At 37.7% G+C, this 21805-nt stretch overlaps 1 protein-coding gene across 1 annotated transcript in view; it reads left to right on the forward strand.

The window, feature by feature from the left end:
- Positions 1-21805, forward strand: part of LOC127426812 (tyrosine-protein kinase Fer-like) — an 80953-nt gene that overhangs the window by 41696 nt on the left and 17452 nt on the right. The window contains exons 6-16 of the mRNA XM_051673853.1: positions 656-793; positions 952-1071; positions 1723-1845; positions 4900-5089; positions 8358-8453; positions 8556-8759; positions 9220-9342; positions 13762-13818; positions 14526-14641; positions 14800-14894; positions 15039-15162. Of these exons, the coding sequence (XP_051529813.1) occupies positions 656-793; positions 952-1071; positions 1723-1845; positions 4900-5089; positions 8358-8453; positions 8556-8759; positions 9220-9342; positions 13762-13818; positions 14526-14641; positions 14800-14894; positions 15039-15162 (1386 nt within the window). The remainder of the gene's footprint in view (positions 1-655; positions 794-951; positions 1072-1722; positions 1846-4899; positions 5090-8357; positions 8454-8555; positions 8760-9219; positions 9343-13761; positions 13819-14525; positions 14642-14799; positions 14895-15038; positions 15163-21805) is intronic.

The following is a 21805-nucleotide window of genomic DNA, read 5'->3' on the forward strand; positions in this document are numbered from 1 at the left end:
AATCTTTTGCTGTGGACACTGCACAACCAGTGCCACTACACTAAAGACCTTGCTGCATGTTGTAGCCTCAATCCGGTAGCTGTCATATTGTTAGAGGATTAGCAGAGAACAGAAGTCTCTTTGGGGTTTTTCTTTCTTAAGCTGTTTTTTAATCACACAGTTTGCAGTAATCTGAAGTGGAGGTTAATCCACATGAAGGAAACAATTGCAAGAGCCTTCTGGGATTGACCTAAAATTTTATATGACCATTCAGCGTGGGCCAAACAAGCCATGCAAAGCAATGCAATGTTGTATGTGACATCAGTGAAAAATTGGTAATAGTTATTCAGAACTGCTGACAAGCATAAATGTCAGTTTATAAAAAAGAAAAAAAAAGAAAGACTGTCAAGAAAGCTTTTTTTTTTTATCATCTGCTTGGCAAAAACCTTCCGATCACTTAGTCAAGTAATGGCACACCTCTCCTCAACAAGCCACATGAATTGAGGTATCATTTATGTCCGCAGCTCAAACATCTGCCTAAGTATTGATAAATAATCAAATTGACATGTAGGTTTGGCTCACTGCAATGAAGCGGCACTCACACATTTGGGTGCATTTTGTTAAAGAAAGCCTACAATGTTTTTAATTTGTATTTTGCTGTGTTTTATAATTCTAGTAAGGGGATTCTGGAGGAGTACAGTGAAATCACCAGCCTGTTAACAGATGAAATCGTAAAGGTCCATAAAGAAATACACACTTCTATCGACCAAATCGATCCTCTCTCAGAGTATGACAACTTCATCGAAGTGTATAGGTATGTTAAATGCTTGTAAATCTAAAATTCCAAATTGAATGATAGGTTAAAGGTATGAATATAATTTTGTTATGTATTAAATTTTTTTTTAATTGTGTCAGCATTTTCATCATAAATATGTTAAATAACCTCCACTTTTTCACGTTTCTTGTGTCTAGATCACCAGAAGCCAAAGAACCAAATGTAGAATTTGATATAACACTTTTAGAGGAAACAGAAAATCTTCAAGCAAATGAGATTCTGTGGAATAATTTGACAGCGGACAGTTTACAAGCAATGTGAGTTGGTAATTTGTCAGTATAAAATTAGATTAGGTATTATCTGGGTCAAATAATGATTTGCATGAATGCTTCAAACCTTATGTTTTAACGTTAATATTAACACTTGGTAGTGTTAGTTGAACATTAGTGAGTTTTAGCCTTTTCCACATTCCCCAAATTCAAGGGTAGGAAACACCTTTTCATCCTTTATTATTACTATTTTCCAAATTTTAGATTTAGCCATTAAAACTGTGCAGTAACACAAAGTGTAAGTATGGGAATCATGTTGTTACCTAAATGTTGACAAATCAAAACTACCTTATATTATAGCTTATTTTATGCATTTAAGCATAAGCCTTTAGATATAAAGGTTTGCAAGATAATGAGAAACATCAATTCAGTTCAATGTGTCCAAAATTTTGACTGGTTTTGTGTGTGTGTGTGTGTGTGTGTGTGTCAAAAATGTGTTTTGAGCTTTGAACAGGTCCATTGTCTCAGATGATTTCTGTTTGAATAAGTCCTTGTCAGGTTGATATTATTCTTATTTGACCTGATTCTGACTTGCAGTATGTCATGATTCTGGTTATGACTGATCTGTAGTCTGGCTGAATGTTAACTGATATAGTAGATTAGTTGGTGAAGCTGTGTGTTTGACTGATCTCTGGTCAGGCTGAAGTCAACCTCAGAGGAGCTACTGTTAACCCAGCAGAGTCTGTGCAGCAAAGAGGACCTCATGCTGGACCTGGAGAATAAAATAGAAGAGTCTACCAAAACATTTGAGAAGAAATCAGAGTAAGTGAATGAACCTCTGAAATATATTTAACCACTTCACAGATGGTATTGCCTCAGCAATAGACCCTTTTCACAGATCTGTTATGACGCTTTTCCGCTTTCTTTAACAACATGAATGTAGCAAACATTTTTATATTTCCAATTTGAAGAATAGTTACTGTAAATTTATAACATTGTACTTTGTATTATATTACCTTGAATAATATTTAAATAAATCAGTTACCACAGCAATGAGGCTTCTTACAGCTGCTGAGGGAGTGACAGAAAAATTTGGCCTGTTTCTCTCTTCTTACTGCTGTTATCCAGCACTGTATATTTTTTATCTTCTATTGCAAAGCTGGGATAGCGTAATCGGTGATTTTTTCTTTTGCTGTTGGAGCAAATGAGTAAGCAAAAATTAAATTTGCTGTGATCTCCCATTTACCACCATTCAAGTTTATCCAACTATGACAACTTCCGCTTCGCGAACGTGGACGCTTAAAAAGTATCCATAAATGGCCTGACAAAAGCTATCATTTCTGTTGTACTACTAGTTAAGCATAATTGAATACACCTGCATCACTTGTTCACAATCTTGATTACTTATTTATACATGGTATCTAACAAATAATATGTTTCTTTGCATAAACAGACACAGAAGGTATGTAATGAGCATTTGTTGACTATAAGCTGTGTAATAACACCCAAATAACTTCTCAAGATCATTACCTTCCATCTACTAAAGAGTTGCATTTCTGCAATGTTTGTTGTTGACACATCTCTTTCAACGTAACTTGGCAATGTGGGTGTCATAGAAAATTAAAAGTTTCCTAATGCTAGAAATTATATTTCCGTTACACTTGAAAGCTGCAAAAATCTAAAAGCTGTGTGCATACTCGGTGTTTCCCCCCATGTCCTTTACAATTCTTGCTTGCGTAAAAGCCTAGACTGTTCAACATCAACTGACATTTATGTATAATAAACTTTGGTCACGATTAACAGAGTTGACTGGACGTGTTACAAGCACGTTCCGACATTCTTATAGAGCGCAACCGTTTGGTTCCGGAAGTATAAAATCCCATTCATTTTTTCCATAGACAAAATGCTTTTCAGCGATAACTTATAAACCTTTAAAGACCAACCTACTGTGAGCTCCGAGGTTGTTCATTGATGGTATATGCCTTAGTTGAAGCCATCAGTCCACGTTATTTCAACTTCATTGTTTTAAAATCATGTTTAACAGTGAAATTCCTGGTGAACAACTCCACTACACTACCTATGATCCAACAGAGACAGATCCACCAATCAGAGAACCACAGCTAAAAAAGCCCTCCAAACAAGTCAAGTAGCGAGTGTCAACTTCCATAACGCAATCGAAAATATCGGAATACTTTGCAGGAAACTTAAAATATATTGTTTCTGTACTGATAATCAGCAACCTCTAATCAGTAGTTTTATATTTTTCCATAGATTTTTTTATTCGATTGCGTAATTTGCAATGCTTCATGGGATTGTAGTTCATGCCCTCGTGAATGAAATTAAGTACACGGTCTTGTATCTTTGTCTTTTTGTCCGATTTTCAAATACTTTTTAGCTTCAAAATCAAAGATTGTAATGTTGTGATTCACTTCTTTTATGAGGAAAATACTTCTGGGACACAGATGGCTGAAAAAGCGGGCGGGCACTGGGCAGGCCGTTCTATTGACACACAAAATTGAAATGGCACTGCACAAACCCAAGCAAGTACTTGTGGCAATGTTTTACCTAAAAAAGAAAAAAAAAAGAAGTTGGATTGTTTGGAGTCTGTCATAGATGAAACTGGAAGTTTGTCGGCTGCTCATTCTTCAGAACAAGCTTAAGGTCGTATTAATAGTATGATCGTAGCATGAAGGGAACGCTAAATAACAATATATTTATGTTGTATATCATAAAGACAAGTTAGTATAAGCATTTGAACCTCACACTTGTGTCCACACACTTACATCATCAATTGCTGTGCTTATGCTGGTTCTTCATTAGACAGCCGTCGTAGGAGTCACACTGCAGAACTGCAGCCCAATATTTTGAACATTGTCAAAACTTTGTTGGAGGCTAAGATTCATTGCAAAGGCAACTAATCGACTGTTGAGGGACGTGTCACACTAAGCAAATTAAAGACTGCTGATTTTAGGTCATTCTTGCTCTGTTTGTCAGCTCTAACAATGAACGCACTAGTGAAGTCTGAAAAAATGAAGTGTTTCCATAGAGCTTCATTAAGCTGAGAAGACTGGTCTGTGTTGACCTCAGTGCCTCTGTGAAGATGAAAGGGCTTGGACTGATAGAGCTCAGTGAACTGTAATGTTGTGCTGGATGGACGGATGGATGGATGGATGGATGGGGATTTGTCCAGCTTCAGCACATTCTTTAAGGTCTGCTGGGTAATCCTGCACAAGAGATGCTGATATAATCACCACTGCCAACTCTGGACACAGATGGGTGGCGGTCCTCAACTCTACACCTCAACTTCTCTGTTAGTGCTGCAAGAACTACCATTTCATGCCAAAGAGCTGATCATTTTATTTTTACAGTTCTTTGGGCTATTTATTGGGTCTTTCAATCGATGAAGATATTTAATAAAGATTAATAACATAATTTTATTTGTAGTTAATGCATTAACACATTCAGTTCCTTTTTAAGAAAATAAAAAATTAAATGTGAAATGATTGCTTTCCACTAATTGTGTGCTTATACTCATATCTGCTGCTCTGTGTATCCGTGTGTGGACCCCTAATAAATGCATTAACAATGTTTTAAAAAATTAACTGCATTAAACATGTTTAAATAATTGCGTGTTAACACGTTAACTTTGACAGCCCTAGTACTTATTAAAAGCATTTTGGCACTTTTTGTATTTTATTGGTTGTATTTCTGTACAGTTTTTTTCTTTTTTTTAAGGGTAAAATTGTTTCAAAAATATCCCTGACAGTATGACCATGCTTCTGACATAACATTCAAGGAAAACAACAAATATCCTTAAAAAGAGATTAAAAAGAAGCATTCATTGTGGATTGAATAACATGATCTCTCTCTCTTTAGTGTGGTGTTATTGCTCAGTCAAAAGCAGTCTTTGGAAGAGTTGAGACAGACTGTTCAGCTGCTGCGCTGCTCGGAGACCAAACTCACAGTGCAGAGAGAACTGCTGGAGCAGAAGATGCAAGAGAACGAGGGCAAAGAACCACCACCTGTCGTCAATTATGAAGAGGACGCCCGCTCTGTCAACTCAATGGTAAGTCCGTGTCTTTTATAACACTGCTTGATGCTGTCCAAACCTGCAGTATGCTTATCACAGGGACAATCCCCCTAGAGCAGGCTGGGTTTATGTCCATTACTCAGGGGCAGAATGGCGGTGGTTAATGGGTGTCGTCCCATGTGCGATTCAAACCAAAACCTTTGGTTGTCCACACACCTTTATCTGCATACACACAAAAAAAAAAAACCCTGGAGCAAACTGGTGTTAAGTATTCTGCTCAGGGGCAGAATGGCAGTGGTTGAGGGGTGTCATCCCATGTTGGCTTTGAGCCAAAACCTCTTGGTTGTCCATACAAATCTTTGTCCACATACACAAGAATCCCTTTAGGAGCAATCTGGGTTTAAGTACCTTTGCTCAGGGGTGGCATGGTGGTGGCTGAGGGGTGTCGTCCCATGTGGGCTTTGAACCAAAACCTTTTGGTTGTCCACACAAATCTTTGTCCACATACACAAGAATCCCTCAGGAGCAACCTGGGGTTAGGTACCTTGCTCAGGTGGTAGTATGGTAGTGGCTAAGAGGTGTTGTCCCATGAGGGATTCGAACCAACAACTAGCCTTTTGGTTGTCTGCCCAGATCTTTTTCCACATATGCAATAACATAGTTCCCCTGGGTAGAATACCATTTCTGGTAAATTTTCAAAGTGTGCATCCTTATTGGCTCATACTGCCCACACCTCATTGTGGTACAGAAGAGGTGAGATTTAAGACGGTTCTCTTTCGACTTTTTGGCAGCTGTTTTCAGTTGGCGAGGAATGCAAGGCTGAATCTGCCACAGCACTTTTCAAATATATGGACCTAAAAGGAATGGATTCCTTCAAATTCAGATTTGCGTTTAAATGCAAACACTAATAGTATGCAACAAGGTTTTCTGTGATGTCAAGACAATTTATTGATGCTGCATACTGTCTTACTACGTACTCAAAATCACCACCGAAATATATTCTTTTAGCACGTAATTGAATTATACAAATTGGAACACAGCCCAAATGAAGAATCGGACCAGCTTTTTCATTGATGAAACTACTACCTGGAAGAGTATGCAAAATCAGCATGTCAGCAAACTACAGACCTTCAAAAATTTTTTCTCCCCTTTTTTCACCCAATTTGGAATGCCCAATTCCCAATGCGCTCTAAGTCCCTGTGGTCGCGTAGTGATTTACCTCAGTCCGGATGGTGGAGGACGAATCCCAGTTGCCTCCGCGTCTGAAATCGTCAACCCATCTTATCATGTGGCTTGTTGAGCGCGTTGCCACGGAGACATAGCACGTGTGGAGGCTTCACGCCATCCACTGCGGCATCCACGCTCAACTCACCACGCGCCCCACCGAGAACGAACCACATTATAGCGACCACGAGGAGGTTACCCCATGTGACTCTACCCTCCCTAGCAACTGGGCCAATTTGGTTGTTTAGGAGACCTGGCTGGAGTCACTCAGCACAACCTGGGATTTGAACTAGCGAACCCCAGGGGTGGTAGCCAGTTTCTTTACCACTGAGCTACCCAGGCCCCCCCAGACCTTCAATTTGAATCAGTTCAAGCAAACTCATTTTCACAAGTATTGTTTTTCAAACAGACGTTTGATGTGTGGGGTTGAGGTGTCCGCCCATTTTATTCTGAGAACAAAGCGTTGATCATGCTGTAAATGAAAATCATGAGTCCCAGATCAGCACACAGAGACTGATATATTTTGAAGCAGTACAGTATGTTCATCTGCCATCTCCTTTAATCCACCAGTGCTGTAGCTCTGCTGTAGATTAGGACTGAGCACAGTGGGGTAGAGTTTAATCAGGAATCAGGATGGGCATGGATCACATGCTGACACGTCAACCCCTCGGCAACACATGGAAATCCTTTGAGCTGAATCCCATCTCAGTACAAATCTGAGTCCTGTGATTTTGCTACCTGGTGCAGTTGGAAATATGAATGTCGTTTGATTTGATTTGCTGCTGGAGTTAAAGTCGGCTGAAGAGGGCAGTGTGTCCTCACTTTTATCAGTCTCTTTTAAAACCTTATTAATTTAAATGTAATCTAAAGCCTAATGCTTACATTTTTAGTCAAATATAAATTGTGCCAACATACAGTTAAAATGCACAAGTTTGCATCCCCCATGTAGAATCTGCAAGATGTTTATCTTTTTTTTCTTTTCTTTTTTAAATAAGAGAGATCATAAACTTGCATTTTGTTTTTTATTGAGTACTGCTCTGATGAAGCTGTTGACAAAGCAGATTTTTACATATATTCCACAAGACAAAATAATAGCTTAATTTACACACGTGATCCTGTTCAAAAGTTTACATCCCCTTGGTTCTTTATATGGTGTGTTTGTTCTTGATGATCAATGAATGTTTGTATTTGTTTGTTGAGTCCCTGCTTTGTCCTTAGCAGTGAAGCTGGCCACTATTTTTAAGAAAAATCTTCCAGGTACTGCATGTTCTTTGGTTTCCCAGCATCTTCTGCACATTTGAGTTCTTGCCAACAGTGGCTATATGATGGTGAGATCCAGCTTTTGACACTCAGGAAATTTAGGGACTCGTACACAACTATTACAAAAGATGCAAAAATTAATGGATGCACATGAAGGCAACACACTGTATATTAAGTAAACTTTTGAACAGGATGATTTCTGTAACTTGTTCTTATTTTGTCTTGTGGGATATGTGTAAATAAATAGCTTCTGATGTAAATATATGCACTCAACTGTATACATTTCTTTACAAAACTTTTTGTTTTTTGGGGCCAGATAGTAATCGAAAAGCAAGTCAACAAGTGCCCAACATATATGGAAACTCGATCGAAACTGTTTAAACAAGCATCCCAGGTTGAATGCAACGGCTGTGCAAGGCTGTAATTTAGACAGCGGCTGGCTTCTTTTGAAGAAGTTCAGATTTGTTCAGATTTTTCTTTTGATTTGTATAAGATTTTTTGGTCACTACGTAATTCCCATACTATTCCATTTGTGTTATTTCATAGCCAACAGACACCCAACCAACATGTTGATGACTTTTAATATTTCCTATTATTCTAATATGTGGAAAGTTATAGTTGTAATAAAGATTGAGTAGGTATGTCCAGACTTTTGACTGTTTACGTACCATGATACTTAGTGACTACCATATAACCACTGTACATGTTCAGTAAACTTGGTAATACCATGGTACTTTTTCTGTTGGTGTACTATTTCAGTAAAACATCAGATTTTTACTCATAGTGCTCGATTGTCATTGACACATACTGTACATTGCAGGATAAAAGCAAAGACAAGATATCAAAGTTTGACACCCTCAGGCACTCCATCGCCGGAATCATCCGCTCGCCAAAGTCTGTTCTGGGCTCCTCCTCAGTAAGTTTCAGAGCTTAAGTCCTGCTTTCTCCAACATCTCCTCATTTATCTTTTCTGACAGTACAATTTCTCTGTCTTGACCCCCTGTTTTTCCCCCATCAGTTTTTTGACGTGATACCCACCAGCGAGAAACCGCTGGGTGAGCAGGAGTGGTATCATGGTGCCATTCCCAGGACAGAAGCTCAGGAGCTGCTAAAGCAGCAGGGAGACTTCCTGGTGCGCGAGAGCCACGGCAAACCTGGAGAGTATGTGCTGTCTGTGTTCTCAGATGGACAGCGCAGACATTTCATCATTCAGTTCGCTGATGTGAGTGATTTGCACCTCACTGGCTCTGCCATGATAAAAAAGTTATTCAAGTATAAACATGGTTCCACTTTATACAAGTTGATAAAAAAATCATACAAATTAAGCATCTGATAAAATGTACTTACCACGTTCATATTCTTTTCCAAAACTCTCATGAAACTGCATTTGCTGTTACAGAGGTTAAGGTTCAGGAGGGTAAGGGGTTTAGTGACTGCTATTTTTTGAAAGTGTAGTAGTCAGTTGTCCGGGTATTCCATGCATACAGACAGTTTGCTTACTTTGCACAGTATGCCTACTGCATATTGCAGAAATAGTTAAGAGTGGTATGGTTAAGTATTTTATGTTATTATTTTGTTGTTTTTACTTTTTAATTTCAGCCTTTACATTGCCCTCATGTATATGAATTATAAACAAGCTCAGTGTACTATCTGATTTTGTTTGTGACTCTTTCTGTCCACAGAATCAGTACAGATTTGAAGGCACTGGCTTCCCCACCATCCCACAGCTCATTGAGCATCATTACACATCTAAACAAGTCATCACCAAGAAATCTGGGGTTGTGCTCTTAAACCCCGTCATAAAGGTGAAACATGCTCTCTCTCTTCATTTAAACAAGCTGTTTGGCTCTGTGTAAAGTCATTTGATATGTCTCCACTAAGGCTATCAATGCATTTCTAATATGGAGCCATAAAGTTTCTTACTGCAGAAATGTTTTGTGTAGATTGCTCATTTTGACTAACATGTGCAACTGGACATTAAATTGAATGTTGTGCAGTGCAGTTCTCAAATCAACATGTCTGGGTAATGAAAAGTCCTGTGATTTGTTGTTTGATGTGTGTGTGTGTGTGTGTATACTGATTTCCTCTTGGCTTCACAAGGAGCTTGTGGTGGTTTAGAAGATGTCAGTTTAGACTCCTTTGGTCCACACTGGCTGGTTTACCCCCGGGGAGTGTGAGTGCATGTGTGCATCTATCACACGGATGATGTTCCTCTGATGGGTTTTTGATTATTGGAGCAAAGCACCTTAGCTGAACATGCTGACTGAAATCATATAAGTGTTGATGTTTCTGCTACAGCATGCCCCCCTACGAATTAGGGCTGGGTGATTTATTGAATATTACTTAATATTACTGGCTGTATAAAATGAAACAACATCACGAGTATTGTGAAATTAAGCTTTAGAATGCTAGAATGTATAAAACAAAAACCTTTATAAGGAGCAAATGACAAACTATAGATAGATTAACACTGATAAAATGTCAGTGGTAAATATAGAATAAAATAAAATTTATTAAAATAGAATAAAAAAATTATTTATTTGGCAATTATGTTTCCTAAATACTGTATCATTAGATTAGTTTTGCAATCCCTCTGTGTTGTGCAATTTGTAATTGTGAAAGTGCTAAGACAGGTATTTTAATATTGGCTTTGATTTCAAGTTCAGTAGAAAAAATGATGTTCGAGGTGGTGTGTCCGATTTATCTGCGTGAATCTGTCCATTTCAATTAATTTATTCCAAACTTTTACTACATTTACATGGGCGGCTTATTGTGAGAAAGTGGGTAATTGCGAGAAAGCAGCATTCCTGTTTACATGCACTGTATAAGTGGCGTACACTTCACTCTCCTATACATGTGGCTCGGTCAGTAAGCAGCTTTCTCCACTAGGGCTGCAACTAATGATTATTTTAATAATCGATTTATCTAACGATTATTAGAATGATTATTTGACTTCTATTAGCACTTAACCGATTATTCAGCTTATGCCCCGACTTAAAGGGTTGTAGTAAACATGCTTACTAACAATAAAGAGGACAAAATCATCTTTTAAAAATACCTCTAAATGACATTCACTGAATTAAAGGGAAAAAATACTTTTAAGTTTAATTCAGTAAAGAAACTCACTGAAAAAAATCCTATTTTTATAAAGTGTTTTTGTCTTGTTTTCCACTTAAAATTGTCTAAAAATTCTTAAAACAAGATAAATTTATTTGAGAAGTAACATATAAGATATTTAGACTTGCTTTAAGAGAATGTATCTTAAATGTAAGTGTATTTTGTATATAAGTGTGTTTTTTCACTTGGTTATACTTCTGTGAGTGCAGTAAAGACAAAATACACTTATATTCAAGATCTATTCTCTAAATGCAAGCCTGAATATCTTATATGCTGCTTCTAAGGATTTTTAGATATTTTAAAATATTTGTATTTTTAATATTTTATTCAACATTCTCAGATAAAATGTTTTTCTTCTGTAGTACAGCTGCTAAAGAAAATGTACGTTGGTTTAAATGAGTTTTAGATATTTATATTGGAAAACAAACACTAATCAAAAATGTATGTTGTTGCAGTGTATAATGGGGTGAAGACTACCCTCTCTCACCTTTCTGTTCACTTCAATCCATCATTAACTTAAAAAAACAAACTCTCTCTTATTAATAAAGCTGTGTATTGGTAATTTGTGACATATATTATGATTCAATAAGTCGTGAGCCATCACGTTATAATCTAGCTGCATTAAGCGCTCGCGCACTCGAGGGATGAGCATCCCCGCAACAGAGTGTACCTCAGTCGGGTGCAGTTTCAGTCTCTCCCCCCTTAGATCGGGACACTTCGCGCAACCCATAGAAGAGGCGCTGACCGCACAGGGAAATGCCAGTTTCGGAGTTTGAATTTATTTACTGCTTCCATATTATTTGAACTTTAATAAAGCTATAACGCATTAAATATAACTGCATTAAAGATGTAATGCCAGGGTGTTTCCTTTAAAGAGCTCCGGCTCCGCTTATTCCGCAACAAGAGTGCTTCTGTATTTACTTATTTTGTATTTTTGCATTATAATTCCCTCATACTTTGTGATCTACTTCACCTGAAGCTGTTTGGAAAGTTTAGTGTGCATCTGGACTGTGAGATGTGTTTTCTTCCTCTCCTCACTCATGCGCAAACTGCAGTGCTGCTCTCGCGCATCATCATTTGAGTTTAATGTGATCTCATGTTACGTTAAATGAGATAAAACGACTATTTGACAATGAAAATTTATGTCGATCATTTTTTATTGCCAACGTTGTCAATCACGTCGACTAATCAGCAACGTAATTTTTCTGTGACGCTTGTGTAAATAACAAACATGGTATCCAAGGAGACTTCACTATTTATTCCCCGTTGCTTTGCTTTATTTCCGGATATTCCAGAATTGTTGCTGTGTTTGTTTCCTTAACTTAACATCACGAAATGCAGCGAAATTGCGCTGTAATAGTGGGGTTTCCCTCTTATGTAAAACTCCGGGATTCCCTCAATGGATGAGCTCATGTAAGCAAACATGAGGGACCACCAATATTTTACATTGGTGTGTGTAAATGTAAAAGTATAGTTGGTGTATATGCTTTTCCTACTGTAGTCCCAGAAATGTTGAATACTTTTTGCTGTGTTGATTTGTTGTAAGGCTCCATCCTATGAAGTTTGTTCTCCGGTCTGTTCCACGCACATGCGCACTCCTAGAATTCCGCTTCTGTTTACATGGCCATTAAAGGAATAGTTCACCCAAAAATGAAAATTCTCTCATTATTCACTTATCCTGATGCCATCCCAGATGTGTGTGACTGTCTTTCTTCAGCAGAACACAAATGAAGATTTTTAGAAGAAGATAGAGCTCTGTCAGGTCCTTATAATAGAAGTACATGGGTGCCAACACATTGACGGTCCAAAAGTCAAATTTAGGCAGCATAAAAGTAATCCACGTGACTCCAGTTGATCAGTGAATGTCTTCTGAAGTGAATCGATAGGTTTATGTAAGAAACAAGTCGATAATTAAATCTTTTTTCCTGAAAAAATTAGACCAATTTCTGGCAATTAGTCCACAGTATGTGTAAATGGTGAGCTTTTAATTTTGAGTGTGGTGCATTTTTGGGCTGTCGCCTGCCATTTTTCAGAGTTGAAGAGGTTCAATTTTTTTTAATAAAGACATATGCAAATAAATGTTGCTGTGCATTATTTTGTATGATTATATTGCTGCTTATAAATCAAAATGATTAAAAATAATTCCACTTTGTGTCCATTTAGTGAAAAACTACTTTTTTACTAGAATGTTACTGTATTATCAAATAGCTGAAAAGCAGGGCAGGACCTAGGGGGTGCTGGGGGATATGAGTGTAGTGCATTACTGTCCAGGTTAATGACGACACTGCAGGTCACTCATCTTCATGAGGTTTAGTGTAATGGCCCTTTAATTGACACCATTATCAGTGTCAAAGTTAATGTCTGTTCTCATTAGTATAGCCGTAAATGAACAGAGATTTTAGAAGGCGATTTTTCTTTTTTGATTCTCTTTGAATTGCTGATCTCTCAAATGAAGCATTTGATCACCTTCTCACTAGAGATGCCACTAGAGTTGTGAATCCATTGATTTCAATTGGTATGGTGCGTCAGAAGGACAGAGAGGGAAAACAAGGGTTTGCAAAAGTGATGCTCCGTCATGCGACCAAAAGTTGAAGGCATTTCAACTTTTGACATAGGCATCCATTTATCAATGAGTATCACAGAGAGGTGGGTCCAGTTGTGCTTTTAGAAGTCTAATTTGCTGTATTTCCACTTGATTTCAAACTGACATGGCTCTTTCTCAACTCTCAGAACAGATGCTCTATCAAACGCTCTGTCTGAGCTTTCTCTAGAGTGTCGACGCTCTTAAATAACAGCGCTGCACTTATTATTAGTTTGTGATCAGTAAGGAATTGTTAAATAATTATTGGATGTATTGTCAAATTCTGCATTAAAAAGTAACAAAAGAGGTATTCAGATATTTAAAAGACAGTACAGTATATCTCAGTGCATGTGTTGGAGAATGAAGTGATAATTGCATCATTAGCATTGAGCAGACCATTATCACAGTGACTGACCCACAGAACGCTCATCATCTCTGTTTCTCTGTTTGTCTTTGTACGAGTCATTAGTTCATTAATGAATATGTGTCAGAATGGTAATTCCACTGCTTTTGTTTGTTTCCTCAGGATAAGAAATGGATCCTCAATCATGAGGACGTCATTCTTGGAGAACTCCTCGGCAAAGTAAGCCCACATTTTCTGTGCTTGTGTTCTGGGATGTTTGATATAAAATTACTTATAGAGAAAACACTGTGGAAGTACCATGGTACAATGATATTATCTGATAATAATACCATAGGGTGATTTGATTTTATACATAAAGCATTCCCACAGTCATGGAAAACCTGGAAATGTCAGGGAATTTTAAGCCTCAAAAAAGTTCATAAAATCCTAAAAAGTCATGGGAATGTTTATGGTGAATTTACATCCTTGTAGTAAAGCTCAGCTCTTAAACATTTAATTGGCCAGAAAGTGCTATTTGTGAATGTGATCTCTTCCTAAAAATCATCAGACACATCTTACATATCTAAGTGATATGTGGATGCTAAATGCAGCCTTTCAGTAAGGTTAATGAAAGATATTGAACAATAAATAACTTTACGCTGTCAGCAGCACTCTCCATGGTGTTGCATCTCTGAATGCATCCCCTTTAATGACCCACCGACCGTCGCTTAAAATATTTAACATGAAATTATCAAAGAAAAAATGTTGATAAACAAATGGACTATTTGGTTGTTGGACAACTAGTCTAGTATGACCCTTCCTTAGTGTTTATATGTTACTCCAACATACTTCAAATAATGCCATGGTCCAAAATATATGGTAATACTATGGTGCTTTTTGGTACTTTATCAAACATGGAACTAAATGCTTTTGAAAAATTGTTTTAGGGAAACTTTGGTGAGGTTTTCAAAGGAACACTGCGAGACAAAACCCCAGTGGCAGTGAAAACCTGTAAGGAAGATCTACCACAAGACCTCAAAATAAAGTTCCTCTCAGAAGCCAGGTGAACCCACATCCAGTGTTCATCCAACTCCTTCTGCTTTACCTCAGACCTAAACATACTGTTTATAAACCCTCGAACATCTAGAAATAAAGTTTAAAGTCAATAAAGATAAAAAGTGCAGTCGTGTCCATATTCATGTATGCTTCCACCACCTCTAGGATCCTGAAGCAGTATGATCATCCCAACATTGTGAAGTTAATAGGCGTCTGTACCCAACGGCAGCCCATTTACATAGTAATGGAACTTGTACCAGGTCAGTAAACTGGATCTTTGTCTCAGCCATTAGCCACTGAAACCTTCCTCATTAAAAGTCGTGTTGTACACTTGTTTTGAATGTCTGTGTCTCTTTTAATGTATTGCATATCCATAGCTCATTTATTTGGCCATTTTTCAACAGGCGGCGACTTTTTATCATACTTAAGAAAGAAAAAGGAGGACCTCAAGACAAAACAACTGGTAAAGTTTGCATTAGACGCTGCTGCTGGAATGGCGTACTTGGAGCTAAAGAACTGTATACACAGGTAAGAAAAACTGTACCTCTTCAGATTTAATAGTGATACACCTCATCAACAAAATGAAATAAAATGTTTTTTGCATTATTTTTGGTATTTAGTTAGTACTAAATAAGTATTTATTTATTTTATTTTTTCAATTGTTCAAATGTTTTTTTTTTTTTACATTTCTTTTTTATTATTAGTTTACAAAGATGTTTTAGTTTTGATTTTCGTTTAGGATAATGACCCTTCTAGATAATCTACAGTCATTATAATAATAATAATAATAATAATAATAATAATAATAATTTTTTCTTTTTTTATTTAGTGCCTTTAAAGGTTTCATCTCAAGGTGCTTTACAAATAAAAACTAAATACAAAGCATAAAATATACACAATGCTCTATATCAATACACATACAAAATATACAACATAAAATGTACAAAAACACACACACACAAAAACACTATTTACTAAAGTCAGGTAAAAGCCCTTTTTAAGAAAAACGTTTTAAGACTAGATTTAAAAGAGCTCTGAATTGATGCCTCCCTAATTTCTCTAGGCAACGTGTTCCACAGTTTTTGGGCATGGCAGGAAAAAGCCCTGTCTCCCATAGAGCAGAGATGACTTTGTAGAACTGACAAAAGGCCAGAATTAGCAGAGTGGAGCTTATGAGGTGGGGAGTAAGGAATTAAAAGCTCAGTCAAGTTATGTGGAGCCAAACCATATAATGCCTTATAAGTAGTGCTGTCAGTCAATTTTTAATCGTGATTAATCACATAATTTTTGGTAGTTAATCGTTATTAATCGCAGATTTTGAAAGTGCTGAAATTTCACTCTATATATACTACTTTTCCTGTCAAAATGCATTTATTTCCATCTTTTGAACGAAAACAAAACAATATGTAACAATATAATGCTTAATTAACATTTTCCATACAAAGCCTTCCACAGTATAAAGATAGAAATGCACTAAAATAGCACCAATTCAAGTAACATTAAATGATTCCCAAAGTCGAAGTTGGAGTTTGACTAATTGAAAGAACTAGTCTCCCCATAGTTTGCATATATATTACAGTGGGCATTAAATCTCTTGAACTCTCATCCTCCACAATATTAATCTGCCGGCAGACAGTGGCTAGTCACTTTGATACAGGAATCGTGAAGCTGCGTTCATGATTTGCATCAGGGCATCAACGCAAGCGTCAAGCGTCGCTTTGAACTCCACATGAAAAGTGCTTGCAGACAAAAACGTCTCATTTTGCGTTTTGGTGATAGTTAAGACTTGATGTGCTTCTGTGGTAATTAAAATGCGACTTACATAGGCTGCAAAATATTTTCTATACATTTAGATACATTTCTATTGCAATTCCCATCTGGGCTTGTTTTGTACATCAAATACCAAATTGTGTTATTTGAATGCAGCAGTTTGTCAATTAGAGATGTGACAAAAGGTCAATTAGAGATGTGACAAAAGTCGTTTAAATTGTCCAGTGCCATATTTAGATTTTTAGGTACTTATAGCAGTTATAGCAGCAGTTTTGTTTTTTATGATTAACATTTTTATTGATTCCTACATCAAACACAGAAAAGCAAAACATAAATGCACAGAATCAACATTTAACTCCCACCACCACCCATCCCTAACCCCACCCCGACCCTCAACAAACACCCCTGTGGTCACACGAGCACATACACCCAAAAGAAAACAAAAAAATAAAATATATAATAATCACACACATTAACAACTACCCCTCTCTCTCCACTGCTCCAACCCGAGAACCCTCCAAGAATGCCAAATATCTGCCCCATTTCCCAACAAACAAATCCAAATTCCCCAGCGTTCTTTATGATCTTTCTTCGAAAGCCGCCACCCTGCCCATCTCCGAGTACCACTCCTGAAATGGGGGTGCTCCAGCCGACTTCCAACCCCTTAAAATCACATGTCTGGCGATCATAACACTGGTTAGGACCCAATTTTTTATATTGATGTCCGCCCCATCGCCTAAAATGCAGAGTCTGGGGCAAAATGAAATTTGAGTGCCCAAAACGTCACACATAATACTCTGAACCTTCAACCAAAATTCTTGGGTCTAAACACCCCCCCAGAAAACATGGATTGTGTGTCCATCTTCTAATTGGCATCACCAGCAGGTGGGTGTGTCTTTAAGACCAAGCCTATACAATTTAGAGGGGGTCCAGTAGAATCTATGTAAAATCTTGAATTGCATAAGGGAACCCTTGCATCTCTAGATACAGACTTGACATTTTTTAGAATCCTAGCCCACACTCCCTCCTCCAATACCAAGTTTAAATCTAACTCCCATAATCTTTTAATAGAAGTTAAAGCTCCATCCCCCAGACTCTGAATTAGCAGTAATACACTGTTGCCTCATTAACTTTTCCAAAAGCAGTAATCACCTCTTCCAGGGTATCTGCCACTTTAGGGGGGTGTATGCTACTCCCAAAAACAATACAGAGTAGGTGGCGCAGCTGCAAATACCTACAGAACTGAGATCTGGGAATCCCAAAATGTTGAACCAAATTTTCAAAAGATCACAACACTCCACTCTCATATAGAAAAGGGGACTTATTAATACATAATTTAGGGTTCAGCCATATGCTTGAGGCAACATTTAAATAAATGTCCGAATTAAACACTCTGGACACCTTTGTCCATACCAAGTGCAAATGCGAGATAACTGGGTGTAACTTAACTTTTCCGATTAGTTTGATAGAAAGGCTTTGCAATGGTGAAATAGGGGCAAGAACTTCCTGTTCTATACAAAACCAGGGAGGGGCTCTCTCAGGTGGAAGTGACCAATGACCAGTGGCCAAATGTCTGAGACCGAATGCATAGTAATAAAACAAAATCTTGGGTAGGCCTAGCCCACCTTTGTCGATTAGCTTGTGTAAATTATTGAAATGTAATCTGGGACATTTACCATTCTAAATGAAGGACTTCGCTATGCTATCAAATTGCTTGAAATAAGAGACAGGGACATCTACGGGGAGAGATTGTAGTAGGTAGTTAAATTTTGGAATACAATTCATTTTAATAACATTATTCTCCCGATCATAGATAAATGTAATGAAGCCCACCTGCCCACATTGCTCATACCTTTTTATTAAAGGGTAAAAATTAACTCTAACTAAATCAGACAAATTTGCTGGGAATAAAATGCCCAAATACTTAATGCCCTGTTTGGGCTACTGGAAGGCGCCAGGCTGGAAAGCTGTTACTGGGCAGTACACTGTCATAGCCAAAGCTTCGGATTTAGACCAAATGACTCTGTATCCTGAGAACTTAGAAAAGGAATTAATAATTCTGTGGAGGCAAGGCATAGATCTAATGGGGTCGGAGACGAATAAAAAAATATAATCTGCGTAAAGCAAAAGCTTATGCGCCATACCTCCCGCCACCACCCCTGAAAAAACATCTTCCCTTCTTATCGCGGCTGCTAATGTTTCCGGGGCAAGACAGAACAATAATGGGGAAAGAGGGCAACCCTGCCGGGTGCCCCTATCCAGAGTAAAATAATCTGAAATTAATCCATTTGTTTGTACCGCCGCTTCAAGGTGTCTATAAAGTAACTTAATCCATCCAATAAAAGTATCCCCGAACCCCTATATTTCCAAAATCTTAAAATAATCCCATTCTACCATATCAAACGCATTTTCGGCGTCAAGTGAGATGACCGGAGTCTGATAATTCGCCACCGACCACATGATATTGATGAAATGCCTAATGTTATCAGAAAAGCTGTGGCCCCGAATAAACCCTACCTGATCTATATGTATAAGAGATGTCATAACTTTACTTAATCGGTTAGCGAGAATCTTTGACAATATTTTAACATCTAGCTGGATCAGGGAAATTGGATGGTAACTCTTACACTCGCTTGGATCTTTGTCCTTTTTAAGAATCAGGCTGATCCAGGCTTGTGTCATGGTTGGCGGAAGCTTTCCATTCTTTAATGATTCCGTACAAACTTCTAAAGTGGAGCCAATTCTGTAGCATAAGATCTAAACAATTCAGTGGCAAAGCCATCTGACCCAGGGGCCTTGCCTGTTGGCAATTACCTCACCAAGCTCCTCCAATGTTATCTCAGAATCAAGAAGTTTTTTTGCTCAGTCGTCAGTTTAGGGAGATCTAATTGTTCCACAAAGTTTCTAATATCTTCATCAGTAGATGAAGACGTGAAACTATAGAGATCAAGATAGAATTCTTTAAAAGCATTATTAAAATCAATGGCCGAGGTAAAAATTTCACCACCAGCAGATTTCACTGAGGGAATGGTAGAAAAAAACTCTCTCTGTTTATATACCTAGCCAGAAGTTTTCCTGCTTTGTCCCCCGACTCAAAGTATGACTGTCTTGCCCTGAATAGCCAAAACTCCACCTTCCGCGTCAAAATAGTATTATATCTGTATTTCAATCGGGTCAGTTCTCTGAGGCCAACAGACAACATTCGGCACTTCAGCTCTGCACCTTTAATATTCCCTTCCAACTCCACGAGTTCTCGTGCTTTGGATTTTTTGCACTTAAGGCAGTTTTGATGAACCGCCTTAAATGCTTCCCAAGCCACGCCCACAGAGGATATAAACATTGATTTCGGCCTTTAACATTTGTTGAAATTCAGGATTTTGCAAAAGGGATACATTAAAATGCCAACTATATGATTTATTTTTCTCCATATGTGGCAACACCTCTAAACTCACCAGGGTGTGATCTGAGTCTTAAGATATTTCCAATTGAGCAATCAACAACAGATGAAATGAGGGATTTGGATATTAAAAAAAAAGTCTATTCTAGAATAAATCTTATGGACTGATGAAAAAAATTTATAGTCCCAATCAGATGGGTTCAAAAGTCTCCAAATATCTGTAAGACCAAGATTTTTACACATCCTGTGAAGCATCACTGTTGCTCTAGGGGGTTTACACACTTTTGCTTCACTATGATCAAGAACTGAGTCCATCAATAGAATAAAGTCTCCTCTCAATATTATATCATGAGGGGTGCCCACGGCTTGCAACATCCCTTCAAGATAAATGAAAAAGCCCTGATCATCAGTGTTAGGTACGTAAATATTAGCCAAAATCAACCTTTGCCCCTGAATTTCTGCTAAAACAATAATGACTAACTTACCTTTAGTCTGTTTGAGACATTTGAATTGTAGATGCTTATTTATCAATGTAATGACTCCCCTTCTCTTACTTGAGCCAGCACTAAAGAAAAAACGTCCACCCCATATCTTCCCAAATTTTTTAGCTTCCTGTGGGGAAAGATGCGTTTCTTGAATAAACACTATATCATATTTCTTACGTTTAAGAAAATAAATAACCTTCCTTATTTTTATGGGGTGCCCCAACCCATTCACATTCCACGTGGAGAAAGACGATCCACTCATATTAACATCTGACATTTTGACATATTATAAAAAATAGATTGTGGGTAAAAAATAAAATTATAAAGACCATATTCCAACATTGGTGCAACAATCAACCCCCGAACATCCCCCAGAACAAAAAAAAACAGAAAAAAAAAAAAAAACGTGTGCATTAACCCCGTGCACAACAGCGCATGGACAGCGTCCATCCCTCTAAACTCAAACAGTCCATGTACAGTTGCAATCAAAATTATTCAACCCCCCTGACCAGCAATACATTCTGGTGATGTGAATTAAAACACATCAACTAAAACCTCAGTAAACAGTCAAAGTAAGTTTTTAATACACATTTGAATGATTTTGAGAACAAAGAGTTCAGTTTAGCCAAATTTTAAAATAAAAAATAACTAATTCTCTCCACAAATGTCATGTCAAAAATATTCAACCCCCAAAGTCAATCATTTGTGGAGCATCCTTTATCCTTAATAACAACAAATAAATGTTTCAGGTAAGTGTTCTCAGGCTTCGGACACCTCTCTATTAGAATTTTTACACATTTCTCATGAGCAAAAGCTTCCAGGTCATTGACATTCTTTGGTTTCTGTGCTGCCACTGCTTCCTTGAAATCCCAACAAAGGTTTGCAATGGGATTTTAATGATGGACTGAAAGGGCCATTTAAGGACATTCCATGACCTATCCATGAACCAGATTTTGGACAACTTGGATGTATCCTTGGTGTTATTGTCTTGCTGGAAATCCAGTGATCACCAAGCTTCAAGTTACACACTGAAGGCATCAAATTTTTCATGCCAAAATGGCCTGATACCTGAAAGAATCCATGGTGTCAGTCAAATAGTCAGGATAGCTGTTTCCTGCAGCCACAAAACACCCCCATAACAGAACTGACCCACCTCCATGCTTGACTGTGGGGATGGTGTTGTTCTTGTCATCACCTTGTCATCTAACTCCAGACGTACTGCTGACTCATGGGTCTAAAACTCATTTTCAGTTTAGTGTCATACGTCAATAAAACCTTCTTCCAGGACTCCACAGGTCTTTCCTACTTCTTTCCTATTACTTCTTGAATATTCAAGTCAACATTTCCCTTGGTGATGTTTTGCTTTCTTCCACACCCCAAGAAGGTTGCTGTTGTACCATATTTAAAAAATTTATGAATGGTGCTGCCAACTTTGTCTACTGGAAATAGAAGTGCCTTGGAAATTTACTTTTAGCCATGACCTTTCTTGTGTAATGAAATAATCTCCTCTATTAGCTTT

Source organism: Myxocyprinus asiaticus, chromosome 3, assembly GCF_019703515.2.
Source record: "Myxocyprinus asiaticus isolate MX2 ecotype Aquarium Trade chromosome 3, UBuf_Myxa_2, whole genome shotgun sequence".
NCBI classification, from domain to species: Eukaryota; Metazoa; Chordata; class Actinopteri; order Cypriniformes; family Catostomidae; genus Myxocyprinus; species Myxocyprinus asiaticus.